This window comes from Lynx canadensis, chromosome A3, assembly GCF_007474595.2.
Source record: "Lynx canadensis isolate LIC74 chromosome A3, mLynCan4.pri.v2, whole genome shotgun sequence".
Classification (NCBI taxonomy): domain Eukaryota; kingdom Metazoa; phylum Chordata; class Mammalia; order Carnivora; family Felidae; genus Lynx; species Lynx canadensis.
The window spans coordinates 62,843,931-62,863,423 of NC_044305.1; the positions used below are offsets into that span (position 1 = coordinate 62,843,931).

General features: G+C 38.0%; 1 protein-coding gene across 4 annotated transcripts in view; it reads right to left on the reverse strand.

The window, feature by feature from the left end:
• THADA (THADA armadillo repeat containing) overlaps positions 1-19,493 on the reverse strand; it is a 329,970-nt gene that overhangs the window by 283,896 nt on the left and 26,581 nt on the right. For all 4 annotated transcript variants that reach the window (XM_030310495.2, XM_030310494.2, XM_030310496.1 and 1 more), the window contains exons 13-17: positions 18,964-19,119; positions 18,111-18,233; positions 12,268-12,391; positions 5,643-5,794; positions 2,984-3,197 (exon numbers count right to left, since the gene is read on the reverse strand). In XM_030310495.2, the coding sequence (XP_030166355.1) occupies positions 2,984-3,197; positions 5,643-5,794; positions 12,268-12,391; positions 18,111-18,233; positions 18,964-19,119 (769 nt within the window). The remainder of the gene's footprint in view (positions 1-2,983; positions 3,198-5,642; positions 5,795-12,267; positions 12,392-18,110; positions 18,234-18,963; positions 19,120-19,493) is intronic.

The window sequence follows — 19,493 nt, forward strand, 5'->3', positions numbered from 1 at the left end:
GACTAAATGTTTGTGTCCTTCCCAAAGTACATATGTTGAAGCTCTAATCCCCCAGTGTGATGGTATTTGAAAATGGAGTCTTTAGGAAGTAATTAGGTTTAGATGAGGTCATGAGGGTGGGACCCTGTGATGGGATTAGAGTCCTTAAAAGAAGAGGAAGAGACCAGAGCTTGTTCTCCTCCATGTGAGCACAGAGCAAGAAGGGTGCTCTCTGAAGCCAGGGTAAGGGTTCTCACGAGGCATCGAAACTGCTGGCACCATAATCTCAAACTCTTCAGCTTCCACAACTGTGAGAAATAAATGTCCATTGTTTAAGCCACCCAGGCTATGGTATCTTGTTAGAGCAGCCTGAGCGTGGAACTGTGGGATCATATAGTAACGCCATGTTTAACTTTTCAAGGAACTGCCAGACTGTTTTCCAATGTGGCTACACCATTTTACATTCCCACAGCAGTGCGTGAGAACGCTATTTTCTCCACATCCCCATACACACGTTATTATCTATTTTCTTGTTTAGAGCCACCCTACTAGGTATGAAGTGCTTCCTCAATGTAATTTTGATTGTATTTCCCTACTGGCTAATGATGCTGAGCATCTTTTTATGTGATTATTTTTCACATTTGTCTTTTACGGAGAAATGTCTATTCAGATTCTTTGTCCACTTTTAAATTTGGTAATATGCTTCCACTAGTGAGTAGTAAAAATTCTTCATATATTTTAGACACAAGTCCTCTATCAGATAAAGGAGTTGCAAATATGTTTTCCCTTCTACGGGTTGTCTTCTCACTTTCTTGATGGTACCCTTGACATACACAAGTTTCAAATTTTGATGAAGGCCAATTTATCTATATTTTCTTTGTTTGCTTGTGCTTTAGGTGTCAGATCCAAGAAACCACTGCCTAACCTAAGATCACAAAGATTTACACCCATGTTTTCTTTTTACCTTTTGCAGTTAGGTCTTTGGTTCATTTTAAACTAATTTTTGTAATATGATATGAAGTAGTGGGTTCAATTTCATTCTTTTGTGTGTAACTATCCAGTTATCCCAGCATAGCTCAGCAGCTTTAAAGTTTAGAATTATGTTTAACCAGTAAATTATTAACATTTAGAATATATAAGTCCTAAAAATCAATAGGAAAAAGACAAACAATCCTATAGAAAACTAAACAAAGGCATTTCACAGAAGGGGAGAAGCAAATGGCTTACAAACATGTAAAAAGATGTTCAATTACATTAGCCATCAGAAAAATGCAAGATGAAACCACAAGATACTACTTTATATTCCATAAACTTTTAAAATCTGACAAGGGCAAGTTCTGGTGATGATATAATACACCACAACTCACATAATTTATTGGTAGGAATGTAATTTAAAAATCTATTTGGCATCATCTAGTTAAACTGAGGATACACATATTTTATGACTAGGCTATTATCCTTTTTTGTTTACCATAAACTCCTAGACATGTCTAATAGAAGATATACATACGAGAGTGTTCACATCAGCATTACTTATTTAGAAAGAAGAAGTCCATCAACAGGAAAATGTACTAATAAATTGCAGTAAACTTGTATAATACATATGGTACTATTTATATAAAATTCAAAATCATGTAAAAGTAAATAATACATTGCTTAAATGATATATACATGGGTGGCAAAATCTAGGTGAAATAAAGATGAAAGACTGACATAATATATAGGACAGTAATTATACGGCAAGGGGAGGCAGCCAGGATAAAGGAGAGGCTTCAAAGGTATGGGTGCTGTTGTACTTCTTAAGTTGTGTGTTATCACCTAGCTTGGGAATAAAACTTGTGAAATTTTTATACTATTACTATTTAAATCCCAAATATATTTAAATATTTTTTGTATGCGTGAAAAATTTCACAAAGTTTTTAAATGCCTTGAATTTAAAAAATCCTGTACATGAGGGGCCCTTGGGTGGCTCAGTCAGGTTAAGAATCCGACTTCAGCTCAGGTCATGATTTCACGGTTTATGAGTTCGAGCCCCGCCATTGGCTCTCTGCCATCAGTGCAGAGCCTGCTTCAGATCCTCTTTCATCCTCTTTGCCCTTCTCCCACTTGCTTGCTCACTCTTTCTCCAAAATAAAAAAACATTAAAAAATGAATAAAATAAATCCTGTACATGAACTCCCCAGTTTACCCGAAGTGCAAACCTCTTCCTCTCATGTATCAGGGTCTCCTTTTGAACCCAGGCCTGAAGCAACTAGAGTGGCTAAGTGCCATCTTCCATGGCACTGTCACCTCTCTATCCCCAGATCCATGGCCACGTTTCCACCAGAACTACTCAGGGCCTCCTAATTTTTTCCCATTATTAGTTCTCTTTTTCACAGCATTTTTGCCATCTTGGAGAGAACAACTTTTAATACTCTTCCTACATCTGACCTCTCTCTCTTTTTAAATAAAAATCCATATCTGTCCTCACAATTCCAAAATGAAGATTTACTAGCACAAAAGTAAATACATGAATCCTCAACAAATATTCATTGGAAGTCACTAGGCCTCAGCCAACTTAGACCCTAGGTCCTGGAACAAGCTATGGGAAGAGTAAAAGGCAGGAGTGGGACAGCCAGTGAAAGCATGAGCCCTGACAAAGGAACTCTGCTCTATATAGAAACAGCAAAGATGATCTGGCTGTAGATACAGTAAAATTTCTGCAAAAAAAAAAAAAAAAGCACAATTTTTGGCAGAGAAAGAGGTCCTATTTAAGTAAGAGCTGTATTAATATACATTTGTATATCTACTTATTTAACACGAACCCTCTGTGTAGAAACAGTGTCATAGCTGAGTAAACTATTTACTTGCAAAAGAGAAATTCATGTATTCTCATATGCTGGTAAACTCTTAAGTAAAAAACACCAAGTAAATGTTTAACCACTAGCAATGCTAACTAAATGAATAGTGAGAAAGATACTGGTTTTGATAAGCGACAGCAAAAGGTCATTTATTCAATACAAACCCATTAATGTGTTCTTTTCCACCACAATAGCAGATGTATCTCCATCACCACATGCAGCTTGTTGAGTTTGTAAGTAGGCAGACAGAGATGAGGGCAGGGCATTCTGCCAGATTAAGAAGTTCAGCAGGTAGGAAGCTGTCACACAGTCATATGGCTTGGTGCTTGTGCTGAGCTCCAGTGCTGCCTGGAATAAGCCTTGCAGTTTCTCTGAATCCTAGAATAAATCACAGAGTCAGTAACTGTCACTGAAACATTTCTTTGATTTGAAGGAATAGTACATATTTAAAAACAGAGCCTGCCACATAACTGTACTCAGTATAAACATTAATTCAATTCCCTTTCTCCCTGAATATAGGTTAGACTTTTTATTATAGTAATTATTGATTATTATTATTCAGCTCTAATGATGAGGATCTTGAATGTAATTTCTTTGGGAAATTCAACATTGATAATGCTTTTCTTTTTTAAAGCACCTCTTTCTCCAGCAGAAATACGCTTTTTCCTGTAGAAATGGCCAGATCATCTTTGTTATTTCCACATGGAGTTTTTTGTACACTGAAGTTTATTTTACCTGTGTTGTGTCCACACAAAAGGACAAATCCACCAGGCTATTCCTGGTGAAAATCCATGTATATGTGTAAAAAATAAAGTGCTCATATCAGCCTCAGAAATTCTGCATCAGAGCTCCCCCACCTCTATCTCATAGAAACATCCACTCACATGTCTGTCCTAACGAAGAAAAAGGACAGTTCACCGTAACATGCATGGAAAGGCACTGGGCTGAAGTCAGGAGATGTGGGTCCTAGTCCCAAATCCATAGTAGACAGACTGTATATTCAGTACACTGGGACTTAGGGTTTCATGGCTCAATTATATTACTTCTACTAGGATTATTCCAGAACTGTCTAATACAAGGGGAAAAAATCATTATAAACTTAATTTTTAATTTGGTTATAGGTATATAGATATTTAATTAAATTGGAAATCTATTTATTTCTAACAGGTAACAAACATACTGATTCAAATACCTATTTCTTTCAGTTTAAATTCTTTGCCATTTGATATGTTTAATTTTCTGTGACCTAAAAACTTAAAGATAGGGGCCAAAAGCTCAAATCTAAATAAACATTAGAAAGAACCAATTGAGCACCTAAGCCATTTTTTTGTAACTTACAGTTAAGTCCCAGAATTGCTTAACTAACAATTAGTAAGAAACACAATACATGGCCTTTGGAGTCTAAAATATCTTTGTTCTATCATCTGAGGTCAGTAAAAATATAATATAAAGACCTTGGATATGTAGCTCCACAAGAAAAAAGGGCAACAGACTATCTGAGTAGTAAAACCATGTATTACAAAGATATGCCATCAAAAACATACATACACAGAAAAAAAAAAAAAAATATATATATATATATACACACACACAGGTCCTTAGAATAGTTAAGATTTAAAAACGTTTTAAAGTTACATCAAAGGACCAAGTATTTCATATAGGTGCTATAATATACCCTCCCCACACAAGATATTCTCGAAATATTTGCCAAGTATGAGTCATCTATATGATACAAGGCTTCAGTGTGATGAATGGTAAGGGGCAAGGAGGATGGGAAGGTGGGAGAAGAGAAAGGAAACAGAGGAAGAGAAAGCATCTCCTTTAAAAACTCTATATGGTACAAAAGTTTGAAGCCTAAGCACCAAAAGAAGCTTCTGCTTAGCAGGGCACCTGAACGATGCTCTAAGATACTGCAATGCCATCTAGAAGCCAATGAAAGAGACACCTTGTGCTCTCTGACATGCGCTCCTATAGAATCCCATTGTATCTATAAGCTGTCCCACCCTAAATAGAGCCTAACAGCCAGAGAACAGACCATGGCTCAGCTGCAGCCCCTGTAGGCACCTTTGGCCTCTATACAGTTCTAACAGAAAGCCATAGCAAAGCTCTGGAGCCAGCGAATCCACAGCTGCTGGTGGTCACAGCCTCAGAATATACCTCAAGGGCAGAGCCAAGCACCCCATGTTGTGCCATCACTCCTAGCCCACCTTCGCTTCTCACCCTACAGCTAGAAGTGCCAGTTGTCAGGAAGAGACAACTTCTCTTAGGGGCTGGGGCTGGGGTAGGAGGCCAAGGAAGAGAACTGTTGTTAACCTCAAGCACTCTGAGTTTCAGTCTCAGTTTAGCTACTGCTTGTTGGAAGATCAGAAACATGTTCTCTACCTCACTTACACTCAGCTTCCCAGTCAACTTGGCAAGGATGTTATCTCAAAACACTCAAGTTACTGTAAGTGATGTGTTTGGACTGAATATTAACATGTCCACGGGAACTGGGGAGACCGCAGTTAACTGAAATCTATGAAAAATCTTGTGGGTAATAAAACCTACTGCTTCTTACACCTCCTTTTTTTATCAAAACAATAAAAAAAGCAAAGCTCACGGATGTGGACTTTGTTTTCTCTTATGGTATTTCCTCCTTCCCTACCATCCATCCCTACCTACCACCCTGCAACAGTATATGTATGATAACTGAAATAGTCAGAAGATGTGAGAAGGCAGACGAAAAGAGCCTGGACAATCCACAGATTGCTCTATTTGCTGCTAAAACTAGAAAGCTTTCATGCATATACCACATTTACGTTTATATAGGAAAAGACCAAAGACCTGGAATTGTACAACTGTTTTTGGTAACTTCATCAGAAGATCAAATGCTAAAATTTTCACTTCTTCAAAAGTACTGGTAAAACATTCCATTAGTGTTTGGAAACGACCGACATCGATATCATGACTCAGCTGATACACTGTTTGGACTTGACCTAAAAAAAGAAAAAGATTTAAAAGTGAATAAAAGAGGGAGGCGCTTGGCTGGCTCAGTCAACAGAACATGCAACTCTTGATCTCAGGGTCGTGAGTTCAAGCCTCACCTTGGGTGTGGAGCTTACTTTAAAAGGTAAATAAATAAAGGTGTCTGGGTGGCTCAGTTGGTTAAGCGACCAACTTTGGCTTAGGTCATGATCTCGCAATTCATGAGTTTGAGCACCACATCAGGCTCTGTGCTAACAGCTCAGAGCTTGGAACCTGCTTCAGATTCTGTCTCCCTCTCCCTCAAAAATAAATAAACATTAAAAAAATTGTTTTAATAAATAAATAATAATTTTTTAAGTTAATAAAAGAAAAAGGAAACCAACATGTTTAAATTATTTGGTCAAATTTAAAGAAAAATTCACACTTCACAGTTTATCCACAGTAGCATATAAAAGAATAATTTGTCCTTTATTTCCTAAAATGATAAAATAATAAAGTTCCCCAAATAAAAAATACTTCTTAAAATTTTGTTTAAAACCATTCTCTTTCAAAGATTATGTTGTATATAAAAGATCCCAAAGTTGGTTTTTAAATAAATAAAAACAAATAAATTTCGGAATTCATCTTTTAAAAAATCTTTGTAAAATGTCTTGATCTGAAATCCAAAGTCCTACCATCTTAGTTAAATCAATGCAGAATAATCAATGACATATCCTAATAGAATCACAGAGCATCAAAGATGAAGAAGGAATCTTTTGGTCATTCAGACACAAAATTCATCTACAAAATGGAAAAAAATTAAGCTGGCTTTATTCTTTGCCTTAGCAACACGTGAGGCTAGAAGACAGTGGAGCAATGCTTACAACATCCTCAGGGAAAGTTGTGGTGAAAAATTATACATCAAAATCCTATTCCAGCATCATGTGTAACAGCAACATAAGCATTTCTGGAGGTATAAGAAATTAAGAACTACATTTCCCCAAAAACTCTTCTCAAAGAAAAGATGAATTTCAGCCAACCAAGAAATGAACAGAAAAACTATCACAAAAGAATGATGGTAGTCACCAAGTCCACTTAAATCTAAGATTAAGACTAAACAACTATGGGAATAATGGGCTTCACAGCACAATGTAAAGAACACTTAACAAATTAGCCACTGATCATACCTGAAAACATTCCTATGTTGAGGCATGATATTCAATATGATGTGCATTTCTTATTTAATCTTAACAAGTTAGTGGAACCCTGTGAAACTCCTAGAGCAAGTAAATCAAGTTTTTGTCATTTATTTACACCTCAGTTCAAATTTGCTTCTTTTCCAACTCAGATGCTTTTCTTTTTCTTGCTTTACTGCTCTGGCTAAAGCTTTCAGTACGATGGTGATCAGTAGTGGTCAAAGTGGACATCTGTATCTTGTTCCTGATCACAGAGGAAAGGCTTTCGATCTTTCACCATTGAGTATGGTGCGATTTTCATGAATGTCCTTTATCCTATTAAGAAAGCTCCCTTCGGGGCACCTGGGTGGCTCAGTAGGTTGAGCATCCGACTTTGGCTCAGGTCGTGATCTCAAGGTCCTTGAGTTTGAGCCCCGAGTCAGGCTCTGTGCAGACAGCTTGGAGCCTGGAGCCTGCTTTGGATTCTGTGTCTCCCTCTCTCTCTGCACCTCCCCCAACCCCCCCCCACCCCGACCCCGCTCGTGTCTGTCTCTGTCTCAAAAATACATAAATGTTCAAAACAACTGAAAGCAAGCAAGCAAGCAAGCAAGCAAGCAAGCTCCCTTCTATTCCTAGTTTCCTAAGTGTTATTTATCATGACAGGGCGCTGCTGAATTTTGTCAACACTTTTCTGCATCAATACAGATTATCATGGTTTTTTTTTTCCCCTTCATTTTAATGTGGTGTATTACATTGACCTTTTTTTTTTTTTTATGTTAAACCACCCTTGCATTCCTGGAATAAATTCCACTTAATTAGCTATGGATATAATACTTTTAATATGCTGTTGGGTTTGGTTTGCTAACATTCTGTTGAGAATTTTTAGATTTATGTTTATAAGGGATACCAGCCTATAGTTTTCTTGTGGTATCTTTGTCTGGCTTTGGTATCAGGGTGATGCTGGCTCCACAGAATGAGTCTGTAAATGTTCCCTTCTGTCCAGTTTTTTGGAAGAGTCTGAGAAGGGCTGATTTTAAGTCTTTAAATGTTTGGTAGAATTAGCAGTGAAGCCACTCCCTCTAGACTTTTCTTTGCTGATACGCTTTTGATTACTGACTCCATCTCTTATTTGCTACACATAACAAATTCTCTGTTTAAGTCAGTAACTTTATGTTTCTAGGAATCTGTCCATTTCATCTAAGTTATCCAATTTATTGAAAATACAATTGTTCATAGTATTGTCTCATAATCATTTTTATTTCTATAAGGTCAATAATGTCCCTGCTTACATTTCTGATCTTAAGTTATTTGCACCTTCTTTTGTTTTTTTCTTGTAGCTAAAATTTTGTCAATTTTGTTGGCCTTTTAAAAAAACCAACTTTAAAAAAAAAACAACTTTGGTTTCATTGATTCTCTATAATGTTTTCCTATTCTCCATTTCACTCATTTATCATATTATTATTTCCTTCCTTCTGCTAATTGTGGGCTGTTTGCTCTTCTTTTTCTAATACCTTGAGGTGTAAAGTTAAGTTATTGATTTGAGATCATTTCTCTGTTTAATGTAGGCGTTTACAGCTGTAAATCTCCCTATAAGCTTTTGCTTCATCCTGTAAGTTCTGGTAAATCGTACTTTGGTTTTCATTCATCTCAAAGTATTTTCTAATCTCCTTTGTGATTTCTTCTTTGACCCGCTGCTCGTTTAGGAGCTTTGCTCAAATCTGAAACCATCTCTGACACCACGGACAGAAACAGCTTCCCATCCTAGCAGACACTCAATATTCCCCCCACTTTCCTTCCTGAAATATTTTTTCATAATACTTCTCTCCATCTGAAATTCTATACATTACTTGTTAATTTATTGTCTGTCTCCCTTCACTGAAATATCTAAGCTCAAAAATAGGAAGCATTTTGGGGCACCTGGGTGGCTCAGTCTGTTGACCATCCAACTCTTGGTTTTGGCTCAGGTCATGATCCCAGGTTGTGAGAGTGAACCCCACATTGGGCTCTGTGCTAGGCATAGAACCTGCTTAGGATTCTCCCTCTCTCCTTCTCCCTCTGCCCTTCCCTGCCCATTCTCACTCTCTCTCTTGCTCTCTCCCAAATAAAAACAAAATTTTTTTAATAGGAACCATTTTGCTTTGTACACTGCATATCCTTGGCTGCTTGACATGTAATAAGCACTGAATAAGTATTTGCTGAGCAAACCTTTTTAATATAACTGTGGAATCCAATTTTGCACCATGAATACCATGACATTTTACTCTGAGTGAAAAAGGAACATGTGGCTTATTCTTCTTGAACTTAAGATATACTTGAGTAAAGGCAGAAACCATCTTGACAAATCCCACATCAGTAAAATAAAATAAAAACCCACATTCAAGTTCTTGAGACAAAGATGAAGAATGAATTTATGTTTCCCACACTGTATTTCACAGCCATGCCTCTTTGGCCTCCTTTAAAGTTAATGGGTAAGTGTGGCCTGCTCCATTTGCATTACCTTCCAGTTGTTTAATTAACATAATTACTGTGATATCAGTCACTGCCCAATTATATGTGACTCACTCATTAGGAAGATGACTCAGGTTTTTCACTTTTAAAGTACATTTAAATATATTAAACTACTCACAGAGCCTGGGTGGCTCAGTTGGTTAAATGCCTAACTCTTGACTTGGGTTCAGGTCATGAGTTCAAGCCCCAAATCCAGCTCTGTGCTGGTAACGCAGAGCCTGCTTGGGATTCTTTCTCTCTCTCCCTCTCTCTCTGCGCCTCCCCTGCTTGCACGTGTTCCCTTTCTCTCTCAAAATAAATAAACTCTAAAAAATAATAATAAAATTAATTAACTAAACTACTCTCTCAATTAAAAAATAACAATATTGGGGTGCCTGTGTGGCTCAGTCAGGTTAAGCACCTGATTCTTGGTGTCGAGCCCTGCATGGGGCTCTGCACTGCCTGCTTGAGATTCCCTCCTTCTCTCTTTGCCCCTCCACCATGCACTCTTTCTCTCTCTCTCAAATAAATAAACTTTAAAAAGTTACCAATATTAATTCAGCCTACTATTATTGCCATACACCTAGGTGCAACTATAACTACACTAAACAGAAAAATTTTTGTTAAATGGATAATCAATCATTCTCAGGTAAAACCTTATCTTCTAGGGGCTCAGTCAGTTGAGCGTCTGACTTCGGCTCAGGTCATGATCTCACAGTTCATGGGTTCACACCCCGCGTCAGGCTCTGTCCTGACAGCTCGGAGCATGAAGCCTGCTTCGGATTCTGTGTCTCCCTCTCTCTCTGCATTTCCCCCTCTCATGCTCTCCCTCTCTCTCCTTCAAAACTAAATAAACATCAAAAAAATGTAAAAAAAAAAAAAAAACCAAAAAAACTTATCTTCTAAATTAAGTTATGATACGACATAAATTCCTTAAACCGATGGGATAGCCCCGTATTCATTTTCTGTGCATAAAGTCACAAATTACCATAAACCTGGTGACTTAAAACCAGAGAAATCTATTTTTTCACAGTACTGGATCCATTTTGACTAATGTCCAATTAGTCTGATATGAAGGTGCTGGTGGAGCCACACTCGCTCTGGAGGTTCTAAGAACTCATTGCTCACCTCTTCCAGCTTCTGATGGCTGCCAGTATTCCATGGCTTGAAGCCATATCACTCCAATCTCCATGTCCGCTGTTGACTCCTCCTCTTCTGTGTGTCACATCTCCCTCTGTTCCTCTCTAATAACAACAGCTGTGGTGGATTTAGGCCCACCCACATAATCAGGACTATCTTAAGACCCTTAACTTAATCATATCTGCAAAGGCCCGCTTTCTAGGTAAGGTTCACATTAACAGGTTCTAAGGATTTGATGCTATCTTTTGCAGGTCGAGCTTGGGCCTACCACACTTACCTTAATCAGGTGATCAAATTAATCACCATGAATAACAGGACAAACCAGTATCATATATCTCCTGATAACATGCCCTGAGAAGAGCACCACATTACTTATGCATTATACCTACCAAAAATGCACAACCTGAATCAATCATGACGAAACAATAAGGCAAACCCAAATGGAGATACATTCTCCCAAAATGTTAATGTCACGAAATAAAAAACTTTCCAGATTAAAGGAGGCTTAAGAGGCATAACAGTGAAATGCAATGTGTGATCTAGGATTGGTTCCCGGATCACAGTAAAAATATTCTTCTAAGAAAGGCCACTCATTGGGACAACTGGCAAATTTTGTTGTGGATTATATAATAGATAATAGCATATCAACATTAAATTTCTTGAATTTGATCATTGTGTTGTGGTTAAAAAAAATAATGAAAGAGAGATGAACCAAATATAGCAAAATATTAACAACTGATGAATCTAGGTAGAGGGTACATGGCCGTTTGTGAACTATTCTTGAAACTTTGCTCTTGGTTTGAATCTTTTCAAAACAAAAACTTGGAAAAAAAATGGTGTTCTTTAAATGAAGCAGGGCTGCATGAACAGCAAAAACCATCCTCCTCCCTGCCAAAACATTACACTTTGCCTAAAAATTTAAACTAAAAATAATAATAACCCAATTACAGTGTAAAGCCTCCTGGTCCTCTGGCCATTCCCTCCAAAAGAACAGCTGAGCAGGATATTTTTCTATTTAACCACAGTCAAGGAACACTGAGCACAAACAAGAAATCCACATTAAAACGTACACACTTAATTAAGTGCAGGGATAAAAAGAACTATTTGTTGTCAGAAAGGAAAAGAACTGACTCAGAAGGAAGTTAAATGTTCATCCTCTTGAGTACCCCACAGGCGAAATAAAGGGTATCATTAAACCAGAATGCCTGGAAATGACATCCACATACTGTCTTTCTGAAACCAGATTGGGACTTATGAAACTGAGAGCATGTAAGGGAAACCACATTTTAACCACAAAGACTCACTGAGGAATGTTTTACATAAAGAGGCTATTATTTTTTTTAAAGAAGCTATTATTTTTTTTAATTTTTAAAACTTAAAGGACAGATTGTACACTATCTGAAAACAGCAACACATGGATTGGGGGTTGAGAGAAGCCACTCTTCTCATCATAAGCATAATCCGTGAAAACTGTAGTTTTGGGTTGGGAAATAATGATCACTGAAAACAATTCCTCAGCCTTACGTCCCTAAATGACAAATTTAATTATGTCCAAGGAAGAATTATATAGTGAGAATAAAACCTCCTAAAAGAACCTAAATAAAAGATGACAAAACTAAAACTTTAAGTAAGACAAAATGTTGAAAAAAGTATGCGTTTTGCAAGAAAAAAATACTTTTCTCCAAACATTATTGAAAGCTTACCTTCTGGGACTGGAAAAACTTCAGCTACTGAGCCTAAAATGGTTAAAGCTGAAAATCTAGTTGGGTAGGAAGAACCAGGAAACAGCGCTTCAAAAAGACTGTTGCAAATGGATGACATGAAATTCTAAAAAAAAAAAAAAATTATAGTAAGTATAACTTAACTCATAATAGGTTATCTTCAAAAACACCTTTAAGAGTGGGGTTCTTTTTTTCAGCAAACCATAAAAGACTCTTAAATACAGAGAACAAACAGGGCTGCTGGAGAGCTGTTGGGTGAGGGGATGAGCTAAATGGGCATTAAGGAGGGCACTTGTTGGGATGAGCACTGGGTGTTATACATAAGTGATGAATAACTAATTTCTATTCCTGAAACCATTATTACACTATATGTTAATTAACTGGGATTTGAATTAAAAAAAAAAAAAACAGTGGAGTTCTTTTTTTTTTTTTTTTTTAATGTTTATTTATTTATTTTGAAAAGACAGAGACAGTGCAAACTGGGGAGGGGCAGAGAGAGAGGGAAACTCCAAGCAGGCTCCACGTTGTCAGCGCAGAACTCGATATAGGACTCAAATCCATGAAGGAGTGAGATCATGACCTGAGCCAAACCCAAGAGTCAGACACTTAACTGACTGAGCCACGCAGGTGCCCGAACTGGGCTTCTTTTTTAATTAACAGGGAAAATATTTTTTAAAACAATACTAGTTGTTCACTTCCTTGACAATTCAGATTGGTACCCTTGACCGTAACCCTATCTCTATAGGGTCAAGGAGTACAATTTCTATTGTAGTCTATACAAGAAAAAAGTACACATTTTTAGTGAGAACAAGATCCGTTCTGCTCTGACTTGTGCTAAAGCCGTACGAATATTGGTTTCTTCACCAGAGGCATTCGAGTATGTATATTTTTTAAAGTTTTTTTTAATGACCCCCCCAAAATCCAATACATACTACTTTGATAAGTTTGGTAAATACTTGATAAATGTGGCTCTAATGACGCAGATCATAAAAAGATCCAACTATTCCACTGTATTCTATCTTCCCCTTTGAGACTCTGGCTCTACCATTCTCTTTATATAAATGTTAAGGAAAACAATGGAAACTTTTAGTAAAATGCAATTTAAAAAGAAAGCAAAATGGGAAATAGTTTATCCAAGATAAAGTCTTCTTCCTCTGGTTAAAATACTAATAATTATTACTATTTCTGTGTAAGACTGAAGAGAAAACTTAGAAGGAAAAGCTATGATTCTCAAGCATCTCATATACCACTATGCCCCAACAACATATAACTGAGCAGCACATAAGCAGTTCTAGTCCCAACTGATTCCAGAAAGGACCTTGGCATTCATTTCTTTGGTCAATGACATACAATCATGGGGATTTATCTTGTAGGCCCTTACTAGCCCTAAGTAAGACTTTATTAGTCTATTAAATCTATTGGGTTTTGGGGTACCTGTGTGGCTCAGTCAGTTGAGCTTCCAACTCTTGATTTCAGCTCAGGTCATGGGATCGAGCCCCATGTTGGTCTCCACACTGAGTGTGGTGGAGTCTGCCTAAGATTCTCTTCCTCTCTGGGGTACCTAGGTAGCTCAGTCGATTAAGCATCTGACTTTGACTCAGGTCATGATCTTGCGGTTGGTGAGTTCAAGTCCCACATCGGGTGAGCTTGAGCCCCGCTTTGGATGAGCCCTGCTTCTCTCTCTCTCTGCCCCTCATGGGATTCTCTCTCTCTCTCCCTCTCTCTGCCCCTCACTCACTTGTTCCCTCTCTCTCTGTCTCAAGAAAAGAAAAAAAAAAAAAAAAGACTCTCTCCCTGTCACCCCCTGCCCCTCTCCCCTACTCGTGCTCTCTCTTTCAAAAAAAAAAAAATTTTTTTTAAAAACCTATTGGGTTTCAAAAAGAATTAAAAAAATAAAAAACCTATTGGGTTTCAAAGCAATAGGGTAGTTATTGAAAGTATCCTAGTTAAAGTAGTTTTCTTTATAAATGAATAGTATAGTGTTCACATTAAAGGACAAGTTCATCCTTTAAGAATGATCTTATCCGGGACAGCGGGTGGCTCAATCGGTTGAGCGTCCAACTTCGGCTCAGGTCATGATCTCGCGGTTTGTGAGTTTGAGCCCCGAGTCAGGCTCTGTGCTGACAGCTCGGAGCCTGCAGCCTGATTTGAATTCTGTCTCCCTCTCTCTCTGTTCCTCCTCTGCTCATACTCTGTCTCTCAAAAATAAATAAATGTTAAACAAAAAAAAAGAATGATCTTATCCTGGGGCGCCTGGGTGGTTCAGTTGGTTGAGTGTCTGACTTCGGCTCAGGTCATGATCTTGGGTTCATGAGTTTGAACCCCACATCAGGCTCTGTGCTGACAGCTCAGAGCCTGGAGCCTGCTTCTGATTCTGGGTCTCCCTCTCTCTCAGCCCTTCCACCACTTGTGCTCTGTCTCTCTTTCTCAAAAATAAACATTAAAAACATTTTTTTAAAAAAAGAATGATCTTATCCTAACTGTACTATCATTTATATTTTTAGAAATAGTTCTTTCTCTCAAGCAGACTCCCACAGGGAGGCATGGACCACACAGTTCATACATTTATATCCCTAGTCCTAAGCATATTGTCCTATACATATAGGAGAAGCTCAATATATGTTCTTGTCACTTTTAACAGCTCCTAGTGAGGCTCCCAAATACCTTAGCCTAGCATTCAAAATCCCTTTAGATTACTCAGGTGTTTTCCCTACTTGCCTTTAAGACTTTTTGCCATGTTATAATTGAGGCTATTGAAAAATAACGTTAAAATTGTTTAAAGTGATATATTTCAAATTACAAATATCTGTATGTTTAATTCTACTATTATGCTACATTTTCATGCATAGAAGATGGAACACTTAGGTGACCAGAGAGGGAAGCCAACCACAGATATGAAATTGGTTTCTATTTCCAGCTTTGTCACTTGTTAACTGTGTAACTACAAGTATGAAATTCCTGAACCTCCATGACATATCTCCTTATAGATAAAAACAAACAAACAAACAAACAAACAAAAATACCTGTATTCCCTAGGGAAAAAAAGGAAACTTTATTTATACATACACACACAGTGTGTTAGTTAAGCTCTGTTTTGATTATTATAGCAAAAAAAAAAAAAAATTGCTACCCATCCCCAACTTGATTCTCTAACTTATTTCCTGTTACTCAGCTCCTTTGGTCCTCCAAGTACCTTACGTGTCATTCACAAATTCTCCCTGCACTTTTTCACTTCCAAGCTTTCAAATAAGCAGGTATTAGGGAAAACGCTATTCAGATTTTAGAAATAAGAGCAGATGTGGATAGGAGTTTGGCTCTACCACTTAGTAGCTGAGGGACCTTGGGCAGGTTACTCAACTTTTCCAAGATGCAGTTTTCTCATTGTCTTGAAGTTTATTTATTTTGAAAGAGAGAGTGCAAGCAGGACAGGGGCACAGAGAGAGGGAGAGAGAATCCCAAACAGGTTCCGCCCTGTCAGTGCAGAGCCCGATGCAGGGCTTGAACTCACAAACAGGGAGATCACGACCTGAGCCAAAGTTGGGCGCTTAACCAACTGAGCCACCCGGTCACCACTCATTTTTTTTTTTTAATTTTTTTTTTTAATGTTTTATTTATTTTTTGAGAGAGAGAGACAGAGTGTGAGTGGGGGAGGGGCAGAGAGAGAGAGAGGGAGACACAGAATCTGAAGCAGGCTCCAGAATCTGAGCTGTCAGCACAGGGCCTGATGTGGGGCACGAACCCACAAGCTGTGAGATCATGACCTGAGCCAAAGTCAGACGCTTAACTGACTGAGCCACCGAGGCGCCCCTCATTTTTTTTTTTAAGTGGGCTCTACACCCAACGTCGGGTTTTAACTCATAACCCCGAGATCAAGAGTCACACGCTCTTCCAACTGAGCCAGCCAGGCGCCCTAATTTTCTCATTTTTAAGTGAGGATAATAATGCCTCTCACAGTTGTGTTATTAAAGTTTAAATGAAAATGTGGATACAAAGCATTTTGTAAATTTAAAAGTACTCTAGCTATTACTATTAGTTATTTAGGTATGAAATAATCTCCTTCACTAGACTAGAAGACACCTTTCCCAACTAATAGCCTCCTCTTCTCCCCCAGGACTCACTCTGTTGACTGGCACCAAGCCTATCATACACTGTGCATGACACCCACTATTCCCACTATTATAAAGATGATGATAAATAATATAGTGTCAAAGTCACAACTGCCAAAAGCCACAGGTGACTACAGTTGGGAAAAAATATCAGAACCATGAGATTGACTCAGGTGAAGACTCTAAAGGACTATTTTCAAAAACATATATATTCACAAAGACAAACTAAGAAACCAGGTATCCACACAAATTCAGAATGTCAATCCATAATAAACGTTTTATCTTTCTAAGTACCTAATTCAGATTTCACAAATGTTATTTTACCCCTTGCAAAAACAGGCAAAAGAGCCATGTTTTCTTAGATCATCTAGTAATGATCTAAGAAAGGCTAAAAATGAGTGCTCCAAACAAAAAGCAAGTGCTCAGTATACACGCTAATCATTTTTAATGACTCCCAGCAAGGCTTTTTAGGGTGATTTAGAGTTTACAAACAGCTTTCTCGTTTAATCCTCAAGAGCAACCTTTCTAGAGAAGGTACTCACCCCACTTAGAGTCTAACAGACTCATAAGGTAAGCCAACTAGCCAGTGGCAGATATGGGACTACACCGATGTCTTTCATGTTTAGGTTGTAACTTTCCAATCTTCGCTGTTGGGATTTTACAAAGCTGAAGGTGACTTCAACCTTGGTATAGAAATATTCTCCTTTACATGATTTTTTTACCTTTCAAATACAAAGCTGAAAGCTAAGGCCATCCATACTAATGTTTGGAATAGGTTGTATGTAATGGCTCCAATGTATCATTAATTTATCACAACTATTTCACTAAATGAAAGAAAATAAATGAACTCGTGTCCTCTGAATCTTAAATTTTTTTACTGTTCATGTATTTTTGAGAGAGAGAGGGAGTCAAGCTGGGAGGGGCAAAGAGAGGGAAACAGAACCTGAAGCAGGCTCCAGGCTCTGAGCTGTCAGCACAGAGCCTGGTGTGGGGCTTGAACTCAAGAACTGTGAGATCATGACCTGAGCCAAAGTCAGAGGCTTAATGGACTGAGCCACCCAGGTGCCCCTGTCCTCTGAGTCTTAGAAGAAGTCCTCTGCTTCTGAGAGGCTAGATTTGGAGTAAGAAATCAGTGAAAAACTCCTGATGGACAGAAATGGAAGGTTGTCAAGCTAAGCTTTGGCCCAGTCTAGAGCTTCTATGTCTGGGGTTCCATCCATCCCATTAGCACAGCACCCTGAAACCTAGTCCTACTCTTCACACTCCCTCCCAAATGGAATAGACTGGAAACTCCATAGCTGGACCACAGACCAGGAAGCACTAATATCAAGCCACTGTAGGTCATGTTAGTCTAAAGAAGAAGCAGGCTCCGATATAGCAATCTTCTACCCTGGGGAGGGGTGGACAAGTTCAGGGCCAGCAATTACCTTTCTGTTAAAGTACTAAATTAATATAGCCCCCATTAAGCTGTAAATGATTGAGGTGAACCCATTACTGTTATTCTGTAACAGGACTCAAGTCCAGCACTGGTTCTATAACTCAGAATACCTCGAGAGAAGTACCAAAGCACCAGAAAGAATATGTAAAACCCAGATTGAAGGGGAAAAAAAGCACAGAAACGCTATTCACTACAAGACTTCCATTTATTTCCCTTTAACGTTTATTCATAATTGCTCTAGGTTTCGTAAAAATCCTTAAGTCCAGAAACAGGTCACCTACCTTATACTGCTGTAAAGATACAGAAGGGTGCTGTTTGGATAACTCATTCTCTGGCTCATGTTTGGATCTACTTTGCTCCAGTTTATAAAGCACCTGAGAACTCTCCTGTATCCTACAAAACAACTTTTGAGAAAAAGAAAAATAAAGCATATATGAGTTCCATTCATCTTAAATGTCAGTCTAAAAAAAAGGCAAAGGACAAGTTTTCTACATTCTTTAGACTAAACCTCAGGCAAGGAGAGTACTGGTTTCTAAACTCTTAATATTTATACAGTGTTTCTCTCTGACAGAAAATGAACACATATTTTTAAACCCCCCCCAAAAAAAATCACTGCAAATCAGAATACAGTCATTAAACTACAGTTCTACTTCCTTTAGGTTGGCATGAAACTACAGATATACTCACTTCTATACTCTCCCAATTCTGCATCCCATGAAAGTGGCATGTGATTAATTCAAGTGGAATTAGTCAACAGTCACCATCTCATGAGGCACTTAAATGGTAAAACTTCAAGGGCATCTTTCCTCCCCTCACCAAAGTTTTCTTAAAATACCTTTCACCCTGAAAGATCCATCACTACAGTATTTTTTTACTTTCAAACATTAAAAAAAAAAAAAAAAAAAAAGAGCTCAAGTTTGATTTATTTTACACCAAAACGAAAGGACTTTATACCATGGACTTGAATCCCAAATGTAAACTTTAGGGAAATGGTTCACAGAAGGGCCATGAAGGGATGTGCATCCAATCCTATGACCATTATTCCCACATTCTCTCAAAATCTGAGCTCTTTTCAAAAATGATTTGCAGAGCAGAGTCCACCACTTTCCAATACTTTCTGATGAGAAATTCTACCTTTTTAAGAAGAGAACAAATCTGTTGCCGCACTCCTGGGGACTGACTGTTAAGATTGTATGCGATAAAGAATTGAATCCACTGCATTTCTTCTGTGGAAACGATTTCTGTACTTCGATTACTTTCACAAAGCAAGCCTAGCGTATCTATCCGTACCTAAAACACATCAAGCAATAAAACGTTACTTTTTCAATGAAATAAGCAAAATGTAAACTACTTGACATATTTATTTACCAAAAAAACAGTAAAACACAGTTTACCCACATGTACTTCAGAAAGGTTCCCTGAGGGGTGTGTGAGTGGCTCAGTCGGTTAAGCACCCAAATGTTGATCTCAGCTCAAGTCATGATCTGTTTGTGAGTTCGAGCGCCATGTAGGGCTCTGCACAGACAGTGTGGAGCCTGCTTGGGATTCTCTCCCTCCCTCTCCCACTGCTCCTCTGTGTGTGTACGCTCTCTCAAATAAATGAACTTAAAAAATGAAATAAAATTTTTTTTTAAAAAGACAGGTTTCCTAATCCCAAAGATCCT